We start from the raw sequence: 15828 nt of genomic DNA, 5'->3' as shown, positions 1-15828 counted from the left end.
CACCTAAATGTCATCATCTGCAGCCACGAAACTGAGCTCCTGGCTGATTGCAAGGGCAAAACCCTGGGTGCAAATGCTGGCTTTCATTTATTTTGAGCGATATAACCATTTTTAAAAGATGCTCGCCGTGCATTAAAGATACAGCCGTAATTGCAGGAGCTGGACTGAGATCACTTTACAAGTTTCAGAGTAGCAGCCGTGTTAGTCTGTATCCGCAAAAAGAAAAGGAGTACTTGTGGCACCTTAGAGACCAACCAATTTATTTGAGCTTAAGCTTTCAGGAGCTACAGCTCACTTCATCGGATGCATTCAGTGGAAAATACAGTGAGGAGATTTATATACACACAGAACATGAAAAAAATGGGTGTTTATCATGCACACTGTAAGGAGAGTGATCACTTAAGATGAGCTATTACCAGCAGGAGAGTGGGGTGTAGAGGGTTTCTACATCCATAGTGGCCAGGATGGTGTTTTCAGGAAGATCACCGATGGATTGTAGTTTCCTCAGGAAGTCAGTGGTGTCTCGAAGATAGCTGAACAAGAGGCTGCTCGGCAGCTCTCCAACACCACTTTCTACAAGCCATTACCCTCTGATCCCACTGAGGGTTACCGAAAGAAACTACAGCATTTACTCAAGAAACTCCCTGAAACTGAAATTGTGGAAAAGCAGCATCACTTGCCCCATAACCTCAACCGTGCAGAACACAATGCCATCCACAGCCTCTGAAACAACTCTGACATCATAATCAAAAAGGCTGACAAAGGAGGTGCTGTTGTCATCAGGAATAGGTCGGAATATGAACAAGAGGCTGCTCGGCAGCTCTCCCACACCACTTTCTACAAGCCATTACCCTCTGATCCCACTGAGGGTTACCAAAAGAAACTACAGCATTTGCTCAAGAAACTCCCTGAAAAAGCACAAGAACAAATCCACACAGACACACTCCTGGAACTCTGACCTGGGGTATTCTATCTGCTACCCAAGATCCATAAACCTGGAAATCCTGGGCGTCCCATCATCTCAGGCATTGGCACCCTGACAGCAGGATTGTCTAGCTATGTAGACTCCCTCCTCAGGCCCTATGCTACCAGCACTCCCAGCTATCTTCAAGACACCACTGACTTCCTGAGGAAACTACAATCCATCGGTGATCTTCCTGAAAACACTTTCCTGGCCACTATGGATGTAGAAGCCCTCTACACCAACATTCCACACAAAGATGGACTACAAGCCGTCAGGAACAGTATCCCCGATAATGTCACAGCAAACCTGGTGGCTGAACTTTGTGACTTTGTCCTCACCCATAACTATTTCACATTTGGGGACAATGTATACCTTCAAATCAGCGGCACTGCTATGGGTACCTGCATGGCCCCACAGTATGCCAACATTTTTATGGCTGACTTAGAACAACGCTTCCTCAGCTCTCATCCCCTAATGCCCCTACTCTACTTACGCTACATTGATGACATCTTCATCATCTGGACCCATGGAAAAGAAGCCCTTGAGGAATTCCACCATGATTTCAACAATTTCCATCCCACCATCAACCTCAGCCTGGACCAGTCCACACAAGAGATCCACTTCCTGGACATTACGGTGCTAATAAGCGATGGTCACATAAACACCACCCTATACCGGAAACCTACTGACCACTATTCCTACCTACATGCCTCCAGCTTTCACCCAGACCACACCACACGATCCATTGTCTACAGCCAAGCTCTACGATACAACCGCATTTGCTCCAACCCCTCAGACAGAGACAAACACCTACAAGATCTCTATCAAGCATTCTTACAACTACAATACCCACCTGCGGAAGTGAAGAAACAGATTGATAGAGCCAGAAGAGTTCCCAGAAGTCACCTACTACAGGACAGGCCTAACAAAGAAAATAACAGAACGCCACTACCCGTCACGTTCAGCCCCCAACTAAAACCCCTCCAACGCATTATTAAGGATCTACAACCTATCCTGAAGGATGACCCAACACTCTCACAAATCTTGGGAGACAGGCCAGTCCTTGCCTACAGACAGCCCCCCAACCTGAAGCAAATACTCACCAGCAACCACATACCACACAACAGAACCACTAACTCAGGAACCTATCCTTGCAACAAAGCCTGTTGCCAACTGTGTCCACATATCTATTCAGGGGACACCATCATAGGGCCTAATCACATCAGCCACACTATCAGAGGCTCGTTCACCTGTACATCTACCAATGTGATATATGCCATCATGTGCCAGCAATGCCCCTCTATCATGTACATTGGTCAAACTGGACAGTCTCTACGTAAAAGAATAAATGGACACAAATCAGACGTCAAGAATTATAACATTCATAAACCAGTTGGAGAACACTTCAATCTCTCTGGTCACTCGATTTCTGACCTAAAAATGGCAATTCTTCAACAAAAAGACTTCAAAAACAGACTCCAACGAGAGACTGCTGAATTGGAATTAATTTGCAAATTGGATACAATTAACTTAGGCTTGAATAGAGACTGGGAGTGGTTGAGTCATTACACAAAGTAAAACTATTTCCCCTTGTTTATTCCCCCCCCCCCCCCAACTGTTCCTCAGACATTCTTGTTAACTGCTGGAAATGGCCCACCTTGATTATCACTACAAAGGGTTTTCTCCCCTCCACCCCCACTCTCCTGCTGGTAATAGCTCATCTTAAGTGATCACTCTCCTTACAGTGTGCATGATAAACACCCATTTTTTTCATGTTCTGTGTGTATATAAATCTCCTCACTGTATTTTCCACTGAATGCATCCGATGAAGTGAGCTGTAGCTCCTGAAAGCTTATGCTCAAATAAATTGGTTAGTCTCTAAGGTGCCACAAGTCCTCCTTTTCTTTTCACTTTACAAGTGGGGCCCTAGAACTTTCATTAGGTACCAGCAGGTAAAAGCTTTTCAGTATTATTTTTAAAGCTCTGGTTTATGAATAAAAATGGATTTCAATATTGAACGAGATTCCCCGCCAGAGCATCTCACTGAAACCCTAAGTGTCAGATTAGAATCCTGGTAAGCACAGTATAGCTAGCAGCAGTTTGCCCATGGCTGGGGCAGAGTCCTTTCCCTCACAGACAGGTTCTGAACCCTGCAACGAGGGGCGACCTGATCCCCACTCTATGGCACTGAGCGTGATGATGTACAGAGGGTCTGCTTGCTCTGTGCTCGTTGGGAACGGTCTTTCCTTTTTTAAGACCATTTTTTCTAAATGTATTTCGTGTTGGCAAAACTCTGCAGCGTGTACAACCGACATCGCTGGAGACTGGAGCCCTCAGGGCAGGTACAGCACAGGCAGCTGACGTGTAATCTTAACCTGACTCCATCCCCGAAACGTGCCTGAGTCCTGCTGTAAAGGGACCAACTCTTGGGCTGGGAGAGGATTTCAGGGGTCCATGGCACATTAAACCCTCGGTCTCTCTGAGGAGACTGGCACTGTAGGGCAAGAGGTGATAACTGATGTTAACACCTACCCATTGGGGAACAGAGTTCAGTCACCAACTCCTTCCAGGTGGGCCACTGAACAGCAGTAGAATATGGTAACCGCTTTCCACAACCCCGCACTTACAGATAGCCTAATGGCAGGGAAGTGCAGCAATAACTGTTCCTTTAGGATGAAACTCACCGTTCTGCAGAGCATCCACGCAAGGCCTATTCACCACTTAGCTCCCCAAACTAGAGCTTATGTGAAATGTACATGGGCCTAGTGTACTCATGCTACCCTTTGCAGAGGGTGAATTTCACCCTCGGTGACCAAAATCCATTATCCAGTGAAGCAATGTTATGGTATTGTTTTTATTCCAGGCTGCACGTTGTTGTGTAGCTGAGATTGCTACTTGTCTGGACCTGTAAGAAGAAAGCTGTTGTTTTTTGGTGTAAACTATAATTCACCAGGAACTGAGTGAAGGCCAACAAATTCACGGGGCTTTTTACAAGTGACCAGGAGTGGATTGCAATCAATCAGCTCAGAGAGGGATGAAAAGAGAAGCTCCTGGAGTGAGAAATGGCTCCGCTCCATACAGGGTATCACAGGAATAAGGCTGACAAGACAGAATGGAAACTTATCAGATGCTGAAATTCAAGAATAGCTGAGACAGAGATTGTAATGGGGACATGGCACCCGATGCAGATGTGCTGGGGAAGCAACAGATGAATCAATGACATGTTCACCCAAAATCAAAAAGAGCACTGCAGGCAATCTTGTAGCCCCAGCCCATGGCCTGTGTGTGAGGGTAGTTAGCTATGTGGGCTCATCACAAGGACTTCTTGTTTCCAGCCTCAAGAAAATTCAGAGTCGAACTTTGCAAATATATATATTACAAACCCCCAAACCAAGCCAAACATCCCAAGTCTCGTTACAAACTCAGCCAAAGCTTCGTAAGGTTTGCAGCCTTCCAGGCAAACCCAGACCCAGGTCATCAATCTTGATTCAGCATGAATTTAAGCACTTGCCTAACTTTCCCTACTCAGATGCTTAAGCACCCTGCTGATTCGGGGCCAGAGTGACAAGGGGCTGAGCTGTGATTTCAAAACCATGCAAAACTTGTCATGAAATCAGCTGATGCCAGGCATTTTTGATTAGGTTGCAGTTTGTGTTCAATGAAATCCAAATCAAATCAAATTTCAAAGGGGCCAGGACTGATAGGATGGGAAACCAAAATAAACTGCTAACCCCATTATAGTCTAAATTCTACCGTCTACCTTTTGAATTTACAAATTATTTACTACAACCAGTAGTTTTGGCTTCCAATCCAGACTGTCCTGTCAGCCAAGTTACTGGGACGTATTACAAGAGTGTGCAAATATGTTCAGTTCCTGTATGTTTTCCCATACAGCTACTTATATCTGCTGGGCTTTTTTCTCTTTATGATGCACAAATTATGGATAAATGTAAAAATCTATCTATCTGTCTATCTATCCATCCATCCCCATATACACGTTGCTGTCTGTCTGTCTATGTATCCCCGTATACACCATGCTTTCTGTCTATCTATTTTGTCTTTATACCATGATCATCATTTTGGTATCTGAGCTCATTACAAGAATGTGAGCAAGCAGTGAAGGAACTGTCACGCGGTGGAGACTGTCTGGTGTGATGCTGGTGTATGCTCTACCCAAATAACATACGCACAACCGGATTACTAGCTAACTCTTATATTTCACCTGGCTAGGAATCGGGACTCAGATCGTTTTCCATTCACAGGATTCAGGAAGGGGAAAAAACTCGCCCCTGTGCTGTGAGAAGCAACTGAACTCACTGGTGGACATTTAATACATTGTGCTCCAAGAGGTGTCTGACTCCTCTGGGTCACGTTAAGACTGACCCTTGTGGAGGGAGGCAGCTCTTGTCTGTTACACACATCACACAGGGGCTTGTAACAAGCAGAGTCCCTCTGCTTGGGGGCGTGCAGACTCACATCACTGCAAAAGGGATGGGGAAGGAGGAGGGGCCACTCCCCTGTTCCCTCCCCTTCACATCAGCCACAGAGCCGGCTGGAAATGCCATGGAGAGCAGGTTTCACACCCTCAGTTCAGGCCTGTGCCTAGATGACACCATCTAGCCCTAGTTGTGCCTCCAGAGACATTTAAATACTGTGCAAAACCTGGATTGGATATTCTGTGTGACTGGCAGGACTCACCTGGGCATTACAGGTACCTCTGGTAGCTGAGTCAATTAGGAGAATTTGGGGATTTCAGCACACAGTCTCATAATTTGCACTGCTGAGCGATTCCAGCTGTGGTATGGAATGCCTGTGTTTTATTCCAGCTACAGGATCCCAGAATGGAGCACTTAACTTCACTTTGTTCAGCACATGAGGACTCAGGGCAGGGATTGCATGACAGAAAGGAATTATGCCAAAGGAGAATGGAAAGCCTAAAGTTTGCCTGCAAAAATCCACGTGTAGGGACCTAAATAAGTGGCCCCTGCACAGGTGCATGAGAGGGGGAAGTCACAGCCACCTTCCTCCCAGAGCATCCGTTTGAGAGCACTCAAAAACTGGCCCTTGGAGTTTCATTTTGAGCTAGTTGTGAAAACACTGCTGTGACTTTTTCTTTAGATAACTTGAAATCAGACTCAACACGCAAGGGAACAGCATCCGATGAAGTGGGCTGTAGCTCACGAAAGCTTATGCTCAAATAAATTTGTTAGTCTCTAAGGTGCCACAAGTCCTCCTTTTCTTTTTGCGAATACAGACTAACACGGCTGCTACTCAGAATCCTACAATGAGATCTTTCATTATTTTTAATGATTGTGTTTTTATTTGAAATAATTAATAAACCATCACACATGCAAAGTAAAGTGCAGAAAAACTAAATCGGAACACACACACATCTTAGGGGGGTATTCACAGCATCACAGACCCTGTTCCCATGGTTACCAGAAGCCAGAGGAACCTCCTGATACCCCTGTACAGTCTTTATAGATGAAAGAAAGTGAACTTTAGATACGTTTTATCTAAAATTCCCAGATTGTAGCTTGTAGCTCTGATAACTGGTATCAAACCTTTAGTCTAGGAAACGACGCTTGCAGGATCTTACACACAAAGCAATCTCGCTCTGGGGCAAACTGCAATATTCCTGGCACTGGCCTAGGTGAGTGATTTTTAGTCCCTGATCCTGAGAAGCGTTGAGCAACCGGAACTCGGTCACTATGTATCTACGTAACTCCAGTGAGAGCTGCGGGCATTCAGTGCTTTCTCAGATGCTCTCAGAGTCTCCTTCAGGCTTCTGTAAACACTTGCAGACACCCAGCCAACAGAAGAGGTGGGATTGGCTTCACCACATCTCTGCACCAGCCTGGAGCAGGATGCACCAGAGAAGGCGGAGGATGTAGGGCACTGGAGGAAAAATGAGCCAAGCCCTGGTATTGGTTTTAGTGACACCAGCACAGAGCTGAGCTGGCCCTGGTTATGTTGACTTTGTGTTGTTGAAAAGAAAATGAAAGTGAAAGTCTGGCTGCCTGCTCCGTTCGGCTTTCTAATGCACAGTACAAAGCTGTTCAGATTGATCTGGGGGAGCGAATAATGTATGAGTCGGGAGAGAGAGTGGGAAATGTGAATCTGACATGCCCAGTGGTGTTCCAAGGCAGGCACCGCACTGCATATTAAAAATGGCTTTCAGTGCTACTGTGCATGTTCAGGTACAGCCTAAGTGGCAGACAAAAGCGTCCTGCTGAATAGCTTAGTTCTACAGCAGCTCAGCAAAATATGCATGGCAGACAGAAGGCTGAAGTTTCCATTGACTTTTTTAGGTCTGTCTGAATGAGAAGGACCAGAACTGGGTGAAAGAAATGGCATGGGGACAAGCTGCTCCACCCACGGGGAGCTGGAGTAATCAAAGTTTACATGGATGGGCCCAAGTGGTGGGGTTGTCACATGCAATCCCCTCAAATACAATTCTGGGGTGCAGAACTGCAGTGTAGCCTCTTCCTTCTGCAGCTGTTATTCCAGCCATGCATCTGGGGGCACCTGCAGCCCCCACAAACTGCTGCATGAAGTGATGGGATTGTTTATTGGTTTGCAGTTTGACGAAGGGTTGTAAGCCCCAAATCCCTCTCTCTCTGCCCCCCATTTTTATTACATTCATGCTATTCCCTCTAGCATGTCACACAACCTTCCTGACCCTCCTGACTTGTTCACTCAGGTGTTCAAGATGTCATTGAAGGTGCAGACAAGTAACATCACAAACAAGAACGACCCCAAGTCCATCAACTCCAGAGTCTTCATTGGGAATCTCAACACAGCCGTCGTCAAGAAATCAGATGTGGAGACCATTTTCTCCAAGTATGGCAGAGTGGTGGGCTGCTCCGTTCACAAGGGCTATGCGTTCGTACAGTACTCGAATGAGAGGCATGCACGGGCCGCTGTCCTGGGGGAGAACGGACGAATACTTGCCGGGCAGACGCTAGGTAAGGAGTCCTGATGTCCTCTTTCTACTCCTTGTAATCAAGGCACAAACTCATGTCATGAGCTGCAGCTGCAGAAGCTGTCAGAGGGGAGTCCTGAAAGCACAGGCCCATGAACAATCACATGTCTTCCTTTAATATATTTTTCTACTGTAGCTGATGTTAAATAACTTCTGCATCGCATATGCAATTCATTCTACATCTGTCAGGGAGTTTGTCTGGAGAAAAATAGATGTTCTCAACCCGTGTGTGTGTCATTTAGTATCTATCTGTATTTATTTTATTTTATTTATCACAGTGGGTGGGCAATAGAGTTTAAAAGTCATAGAAGCAAAAGGCCTTGTTATTATTATTTATATTCTGGACACACCTAGAGGCCCAAACTAAGATCAGGGCTCTGTTGTGCTAGGCACTCTACATATACCGAGTGAGCTGTCCTGAACTGCTTGGAAACTAAACTGAGAAAGGGTGGGATGGGAAACACGGACACAGATCATAGAATCATAGAATATCAGGATTGGAAGGGACCTCAGGAGGTCATCTAGTCTAACCCCCTGCTCAAAGCAGGACCAATCCCCAACTAAATCATCCCAGCCAGGGCTTTGTCAAGCCTGACCTTAAAAACCTCAAAGGAAGGAGATTCCACCACCTCCCTAGGTAACACATTCCAATGCTTCACCACCCTCCTAGTGAAAAAGTTTTTCCTAATATCCAATCTAAACCAACCCCACTGCAACTTGAGACCGCTACTCCTTGTTCTGTCAGATAAGTAAAGTGACTCACCCAAGGTAATACAGGAGATCAGTGGCAGAGATAATCATACCAGGAGGTCAGCGAAATACATTATGTTAGCCAATAACATGGAACAGAGCACCACATGAAGGCTGTTGTCTTGTCCTGTGACATTTGTTAAGAGTCCTTATCTGGGGTGGCCTTGAAGAACTGCAGGATCAGCTCTATGTGTAGATCAACATAATGTGGATGGTCTGTCACATACTAAGGTGACTATCTTAGAAGAGTTCTTAGGTGAATAACATTGATGTTGCTGCTCTGCAAGAAACTCATGCTGCAGAGTCTGAGCAAGCTGCAAGATCCTAAATGTATGGCTATGAACTCATTGCCACTATGAACAACGCGAAGTACAGCCTTGCCACATCCATCAGCCGTGGTCTTAGATATGTCGCAGTCCTGGAGGAATCCAAGACCATGGGAAACTCTATTGCTTGCGATGAGAATCAGAGAACTGACTGACCATAACAAACATCTACAAACCTCCAAATCTTGAATGGCAGGAGCCCAGATTACCGTCTTTTCCCCTCCCAGCTGTGTACCCTGGTGGCTTTAATAGCCACCACTCGCAATGGGGCTACAGCAGAAATGGTGAGCAGCTCACAAAGTGGGCCTCATTTGTAGATGTCTACCTTTTTACAACCCTAAACAAGTAGGGAATTTTTGCTCAGCCACATGGAACACTAAACACAACCCAGACCTCTGTTTTCTGATGAAGGACAATATTGATGTCCCCCTGCAAGCTTTACAAACAGTGCTTGGAATCTTTCCTTGGAGCCAACCCGACTCCACCATTCTGCAGGTCAGCTGTGGAGTTCTGCTGATTGAATCAATGCTGAAACGGTGTTGGAATTTCTGCAAAGCAAACTGGGTTGCGTGTACCGCAGCCGTTGAAGACAGGATGCAGCGTATCAAGTTTTCCCTAGAATACTATCACCTTGTTCATCTTCTTATCAAAGCTGCTGTGAAACACATTCCTCGTGGCTATGGCGAGGTCTGTATTCCTTGCTGGCAGCCAGAGACAGAGGCACTCTTTAAAAAGGGTGAAAAGAGCAGTGATCCGGACGCAGCAAAAGCACTAGTAGACTCATTGAACTGCGTGCGCCTGAGAAGATGGAATGAGACCGTGGAGGGTCTTGACTTCGCTCATTGTGGTCGCAAAGCTTGGGCATGCCTCCGTGAGTTTGCAGCTGCTGACCCAGCAAAATACCATCCATCAAAAATGACGGCTAATGCTGTCGCCTTGCACCTTCAACGACCAAAACTGACAAACGGACTAGACAGAAGGTGCAGAGAGCACTTTCAAAATGTCTGACAAAGCCCCGGTACTTCACTCTCAGCCCTAGACACTCGAGAAGAAATAATCAAGGCCCACATCGCCACTAAAAGTCGGAAAGCTTCTGGCAAGGATGATATATCCCAAATTCGTCAAGAATTTGGGAGCAAAGAGAAGAGGATAGTTGGCAGATGTCACTGCCATATATTTGACAGAGAAGATCCCAAAATACTGGTGTGAGGTGATAGTCACTGACATCACAAACATGGGAAACCAGCTGTTGCCCAATATCACTCCTCTCCACAACTCACCAGTTAATGGATAGGGTTTCACTGGCTTTCTCACCCCTATGGTTGAGGCCATCCTGCCAAAGCAATAGGCTGGTTTCAGACTGGGACGAAGTTTCCACAACTTGGTTTTCACCATTACTGGTCACATTGAGGCTGGCTTCAGATGGAATCTAAAAACTGGAACCGTGCTGATAGATTTCTCCTCTGCGTATGACATGGTGTGGAGACGTGGGCTATTGCTCAAGGCATCAAAGGTTATCAAATGCCATAGCACTATATGACTCCTGGCCACTACGTTGAGCAACCATAGATACCATTTCCTGGTCAATGGGTATATCAGCGAAGCATGCACCTTCTGTGATAGTCTACTTCAAGAATCTGTGCTGGCTCCTTCACTATTCAACATCTACATTAGCGAGTTACCTGATAAAACTTGGCATAAATTCATCTGTGCCAATGGCATTGCTGTTGTGCCACAAGGCAAAGACCTTACCACCATCAGCAACATCCTCTCCTCCAGCCTCAATACTGGAAACTCCATCCCAGTGCCTCCAAAACCTTGGTAATAGCCTCTCACCAAAACAACACAGCCACCAAGGAACCACTTTATGTCTCCTTTCTCAATCAACGGTCTGAAACGAGCCCTGTCTGAAGTACTTGAGTGTAACCTTGGATAGAGGTCTGACTTTGAAAGCTCATCTGGAAAAGATGTGAAACAGTAAAAGCAAGGACTAGCCTTGTCCAAAAACTCACAAGCACAACATGGGGTGCCAATGCACACACACTTCAAACAGAAACTCTTGACTAGTATACCTGCCCGCTAAATATTGCACACCAGTCTGAGCAGGCAGCTCACATACCAATTTTCTGGACAAGCAGCTCAATGCTGCGATGAGTATGAAACCTGGAACATTTAAATGAACACACATCCAATGGTTGCACATTCTGGCGCATAAAATTCCCACACAAAATCTGGACACACACACACACACACACACACACACACACACAGAGCCTGTGAGTACAATGGAACCACGGCTGACCTGGATTTACCATTTCATGAGCACCTCCAGAACTTTCCAAAGACACAACTGAAATCCCCCAAGGCTTCTTGGGATGAGGCTAAAGCTCTTAAGGAGTCCTCATTCAATCCCGAAGTGCACTGGAAAGAATTCTGGGATAATGCTAATATCCCAAACAAACAACTAATTGCTGACCCCTCAAAATAATGTCCAGGTTTCAACCTACCCCAGAAGCAAAGGCCCATGGCAAGTGCTGTCATCTCCTACACCTCTGGAAGAGGAGAGACAATGCATAGTGTGACTGGGCAGCAGTCACAAGCTATGGACCACATTGTAAATCAGTCCCTGCTTCGATCGCTTGCCAGTGGCATTTCAGAGTTACACCAAGACTCTTCCAAAGCTGCCTCCTGGCTCATTAATCTGGCCTTGGCTATCCTCTCTTGCCATTTGAGAAGCAGCAGAGCCAGGAATAGACACCCGTTCTCCTGAGTCCCAGGCCCTGCCCACTGGAGCACGTTTCCTCTTGCAGGTGTCAATTTTTTCTTTAAAAGCTTCCGCTGGAGACCTGCCTGCTGTAGCTTTACTGGTGGTGCCGTAGCAGCCATGGGAGCCCTAGCGTAGTAAAGGCACTAGCAGCCACTTGTGTTTTAATCACCAAATCATGCTGACCTGCTCTGACCAACGGATTGAAATGCCAGCAGCAAGTCTAGGGTAGTGCTTCTGCCAGTGACAGACAGATGTAAAAGTCTTTATTCTTCTATTCTGTTCTATATAAGTCCCTATACCAAGCTCATCCCCATAGCCTCTGAGCGCCTTCCAGCCGTTCATCAAGCAACTTGACTACACAACTGTCACATGTTGTTTGTTTTCTCATCTTCTCCCCAGAGGGAGAAGCGTGTGCAGGGGAGTGTCTTGTTTTGTAGTTGCTTTTTTAAAAAATAAATATACCTGTTGCTCTGTGTTTATGTTACAGAAGGCAAGGTCAAAGAAATGCACCTGGCCTTGGAAAGGAAAGTGGTGAGGTTTGTGATGGTCCCGAATTCTAGAGGGAGTTCATTCCACAGTCTTGGACCATCCCCAGAGAAAGTTCTGTCTCTCCCACACTGACAAGCTTTACTCTAGCGCATTACCAGTTGCCTGAGACAAACTGTCTCCAGCTGCATCCTTATTTTTCACGTTGCTCTGAAATGCCACATGCTGAGGAGCTCTTGTCACCAGGTACAAACTGAGAATTGGAGTTGCAGACAACATTTTAATCAAAAATTGGCATTTCTGAGCCTCCAGCAAGCGGGGGTTGTGCTGAGGGCACCAGCAGTGCTAGACACCGAGTATAAGAGATTTGAAAGCCATTCCCACCTTGCTCTGATTTGAGTATGACAATCTGAAATAAGAACTTGACTGCTGGATATGTTTTAAAGAGGCTGTGTTGTTATTTACCCTGTGAAAGTCCATCTTGGGTTTGTTAAGACAGATTTTGGCCTGCAATGAAAACTGCTTTTCGTGTGTCTTCCCTTTGAAGCAGAAGCAGAATTGAAGGTCAGAGGTGAAATGCAGCTGCAGTGTCACTCACTCCCTTTCCAGATGTCACCCCGATGGTCACCAGACTCACAGTTGCATGGACAAGACCTTGTTGGGAAAGGGAGGTCATGCATGCATCGGAAGCAACCATTACATAGAATTTACTACGAATAGGCAAAAGTTTCCCAGCCATGTTTCCTGCAAGGAGGTCAGAGCAGAGGAACAACTCACAAATTGGGACATTCCGGGGTTCTCTAGTTACTATTCTCACTCAGCGACTTCCCCACAGATCAGATCAGCCTGCAACTCAAAGGATGATTGTTATAGCGGCCAGCACTGCAAGCTCTACCTAGGAACTGAAAACTGTCTCCCTCATACCTCATCCCCACTAACAAGCTTGCTGCAATTAGAACTCAGCTGACAGGTCTGTGGGTGATGTGAGAGCCAGAACAGACTCCAGCTCACACCCCTTCCTTATCGGGGGACCATGGGAATCCTGCAAATTCACACACAGCAGGCTGTGTGGAAAGAAAGTGTAGTCCCATGGGACAGTGGACCAGAGTCCCTGCCTGGCACCTGCACGTGGAAAGGCCTTCCAAAAACGGGAGGTTGCAGCTGCTCCAATAGCCCCCAAAGCCTCTTCCCAAGAGGTGAGCAGGGGTAGACAGGGAAGGCACCTGGCAGATCGCCCTGCTTTCGCTTTCCACTGGCAGATCTCCGTAGAGCCCCAGCCAGAGGATATAGCCTCTGCGTCTGGCAGAGAGCAGCAATGCCATCACCACCTGCTTTCTCGCCAGGGGTGAACACCTCATCTGGCACAGCTGTCTCCACAGACACAGCTGGGAAGGGCTAATTGCCCGTGAAATTCAGCCACTTCCTTGTGCCGTCCATGCCCATTCCTAGACCTCCATAGACAACAGGGTGTGGGAGGGCAGAGGACAGGTGAGCTGTGTCCACCACTAGCACCACTTAGCATGCCTTGGTTGCCACGTCCAGCCACTGTCCCCTTCCCTGTCCCTTTCCCTCTTTTTCTATGAGTGGCCCTTCCCACTTCCCCCTGATCTTCTCATGTCACATCACACTGAGCCATGATCAGGGGGATGAGCCGTGACTGGGAATTGTCTGAGTGTTGCCTCTTCAAAAGGTTTATAATATTTTATTTTTTAGTGGTGGGGGCAAATTTGGGGTGGATTGAGGTTCAGGACAGTCTCGATTCACCTACGAAAATGAAACGGCACCTCAAAGAAATCAGAGCTTTGGTTCTCTAAACTTAGACTCAGGCCGATATGATGTAGAAATGGGCCTGGAAGTCAAAGCAAGAGCAATCATTCTTTGGCAGGTTTCCAGTACTGCCAGCCCCAAGTGTTCAAAAACCACAAGTCAAGCCCCCAAAATCACGAGATTGGCTTACAAATCATGAGATCGTAAAACAGAAACAACAACAACAAAAACTTGGGGGCTCTGTTTATCTTCCTTCTTGGTTTTGAATTTTTAAGGTGCACGTTTCAGGCTTTTCTCTGCAGCCATGAGGGCTACACATTTCTTTTTTCTTCCAGGGAAAGCTGAGAATCTCACCTAATGACACGTGCTAGGGCTTAAGAAAAAGCACTATTACCAGACTCATGATAAAAGCATGAGAGTTGGCAACACTGTTCATTTAACAACAGCCACTCTCACTGAGCCAGATAGTCAGCTGGGGTAAACCGGCAGAGCTTCAGCAGAGCTATGCTGATTACATCCGCTCAGGATCTGGCCCAATACGCTTTGAGATTTTTACTTCTGGCTGGACCAGAAGCACCGATTAAAACAAGAAGTTCAAGCCTCGAAAAAGGCTCCAAGTTTGAGTTGGAGGTGAAGGTTTGGATCTGTTGTTATATTTGATCAGATCGGCGCCTCCATCCTTAGGGGGTCACCCAGGTGCACTGGTTTCTGAACAGCCCGGCCCACTTTCAATAATGACCATACTGGCTTTGCAGGAAACACTGCAGCCACTCTATGAATGAAACAGCCCTTCCCAGAGAGCAGGGTCTTTCCTGCTGCCATTGTTCAGACAAGAATAGGAATTAACATCAAAGAAGTTGTATTAAATGCTGTTAAAAACCGCAGATATTCTGCACGGAATGTCAGTGCTTCGGTGTCTGCCATTCTTGTCTGAGCTGCTACAGTATTCTGCTTATCCCCCTGGCACCTTTCAAGCCCCTCTCTAATAGATCATGTTTCAGTGGGTATAAAATGCTTCCACTCTGATTCAGTAGTGTTTCACACCTGCTTTTGCACAGGGATAATTGACGGTGCAAGGCAGTGGAAAATTCAGGCTCATTCATTTTAATTTATTTCATAATGTACTATGTCTCCATTGACATGGACGAAACATCAATCTGCCGTAGGCTCAGTGGTGCTGCAATACCAACCAACCCTCGTATCAGCCACCCCACCCCACAAGAGGAAACAAATCTCCGTAACCTCAGCCCAGGGTCAGACAAATGCTTGATTGAGTAGATGAGCCTGGCCCTGGACTCTAAACCCAGTGCTGTGAAGTATTACAGGCCTTAGATTCCATAGGAATTGAGTGTCTGGCAAAACTGAGCACCCTGAAGGCCACCAAACAAAGGGGTTGGACAAATGCCATCGAAAGCCTGTTGGCCAGTGAGAGCCCACCAGCCAGAATGCCCACCCTCGAAGTTCTCAAGAGTGCCGATCTAGGGCATACATGTATGGAGGACCCCATTTTGTATTTGGTTCTCTGTCCGTGACCCTCATATGTTCCTGTACAGCCATATTTTGTATGTGTAGCCTAGGCACCGTTTTTTCCAGGTTTATGAGCCCTGCAGCTTGCCTGGAGCTCCTGAAAATGATTACAAGTTAACTTGAAATTCAGCTACTTGTGGGTCACTGTAAGCTCTCTATTTGGGCTGTAAGTTCCTAGGGGCGGGGCTGTGGATCCTTATTTGTCCGTACAGTACCTTGCACACTTTTTTGCACTATATAAATAATGGAAAAAAAT

The 15828-nt window shown here is 46.4% G+C and overlaps 1 protein-coding gene across 5 annotated transcripts in view; it reads left to right on the top strand.

Moving 5' to 3' along the window:
• The window catches only part of RALY (RALY heterogeneous nuclear ribonucleoprotein), a 282704-nt gene that overhangs the window by 227241 nt on the left and 39635 nt on the right, over positions 1–15828 (top strand). For all 5 annotated transcript variants that reach the window (XM_037877164.2, XM_037877163.2, XM_043527222.1 and 2 more), the window contains one exon: positions 7668–7932. In XM_037877164.2, coding sequence (XP_037733092.1) covers positions 7677–7932 — 256 coding nt within the window. In that variant the 5' untranslated portion in view covers positions 7668–7676. The remainder of the gene's footprint in view (positions 1–7667; positions 7933–15828) is intronic.

This window comes from Chelonia mydas, chromosome 13 (assembly GCF_015237465.2).
Source record: "Chelonia mydas isolate rCheMyd1 chromosome 13, rCheMyd1.pri.v2, whole genome shotgun sequence".
Classification (NCBI taxonomy): domain Eukaryota; kingdom Metazoa; phylum Chordata; order Testudines; family Cheloniidae; genus Chelonia; species Chelonia mydas.
Note: the sequence above shows the minus strand (reverse complement) of the source record. Positions and strands in the feature narration are given on the sequence as shown.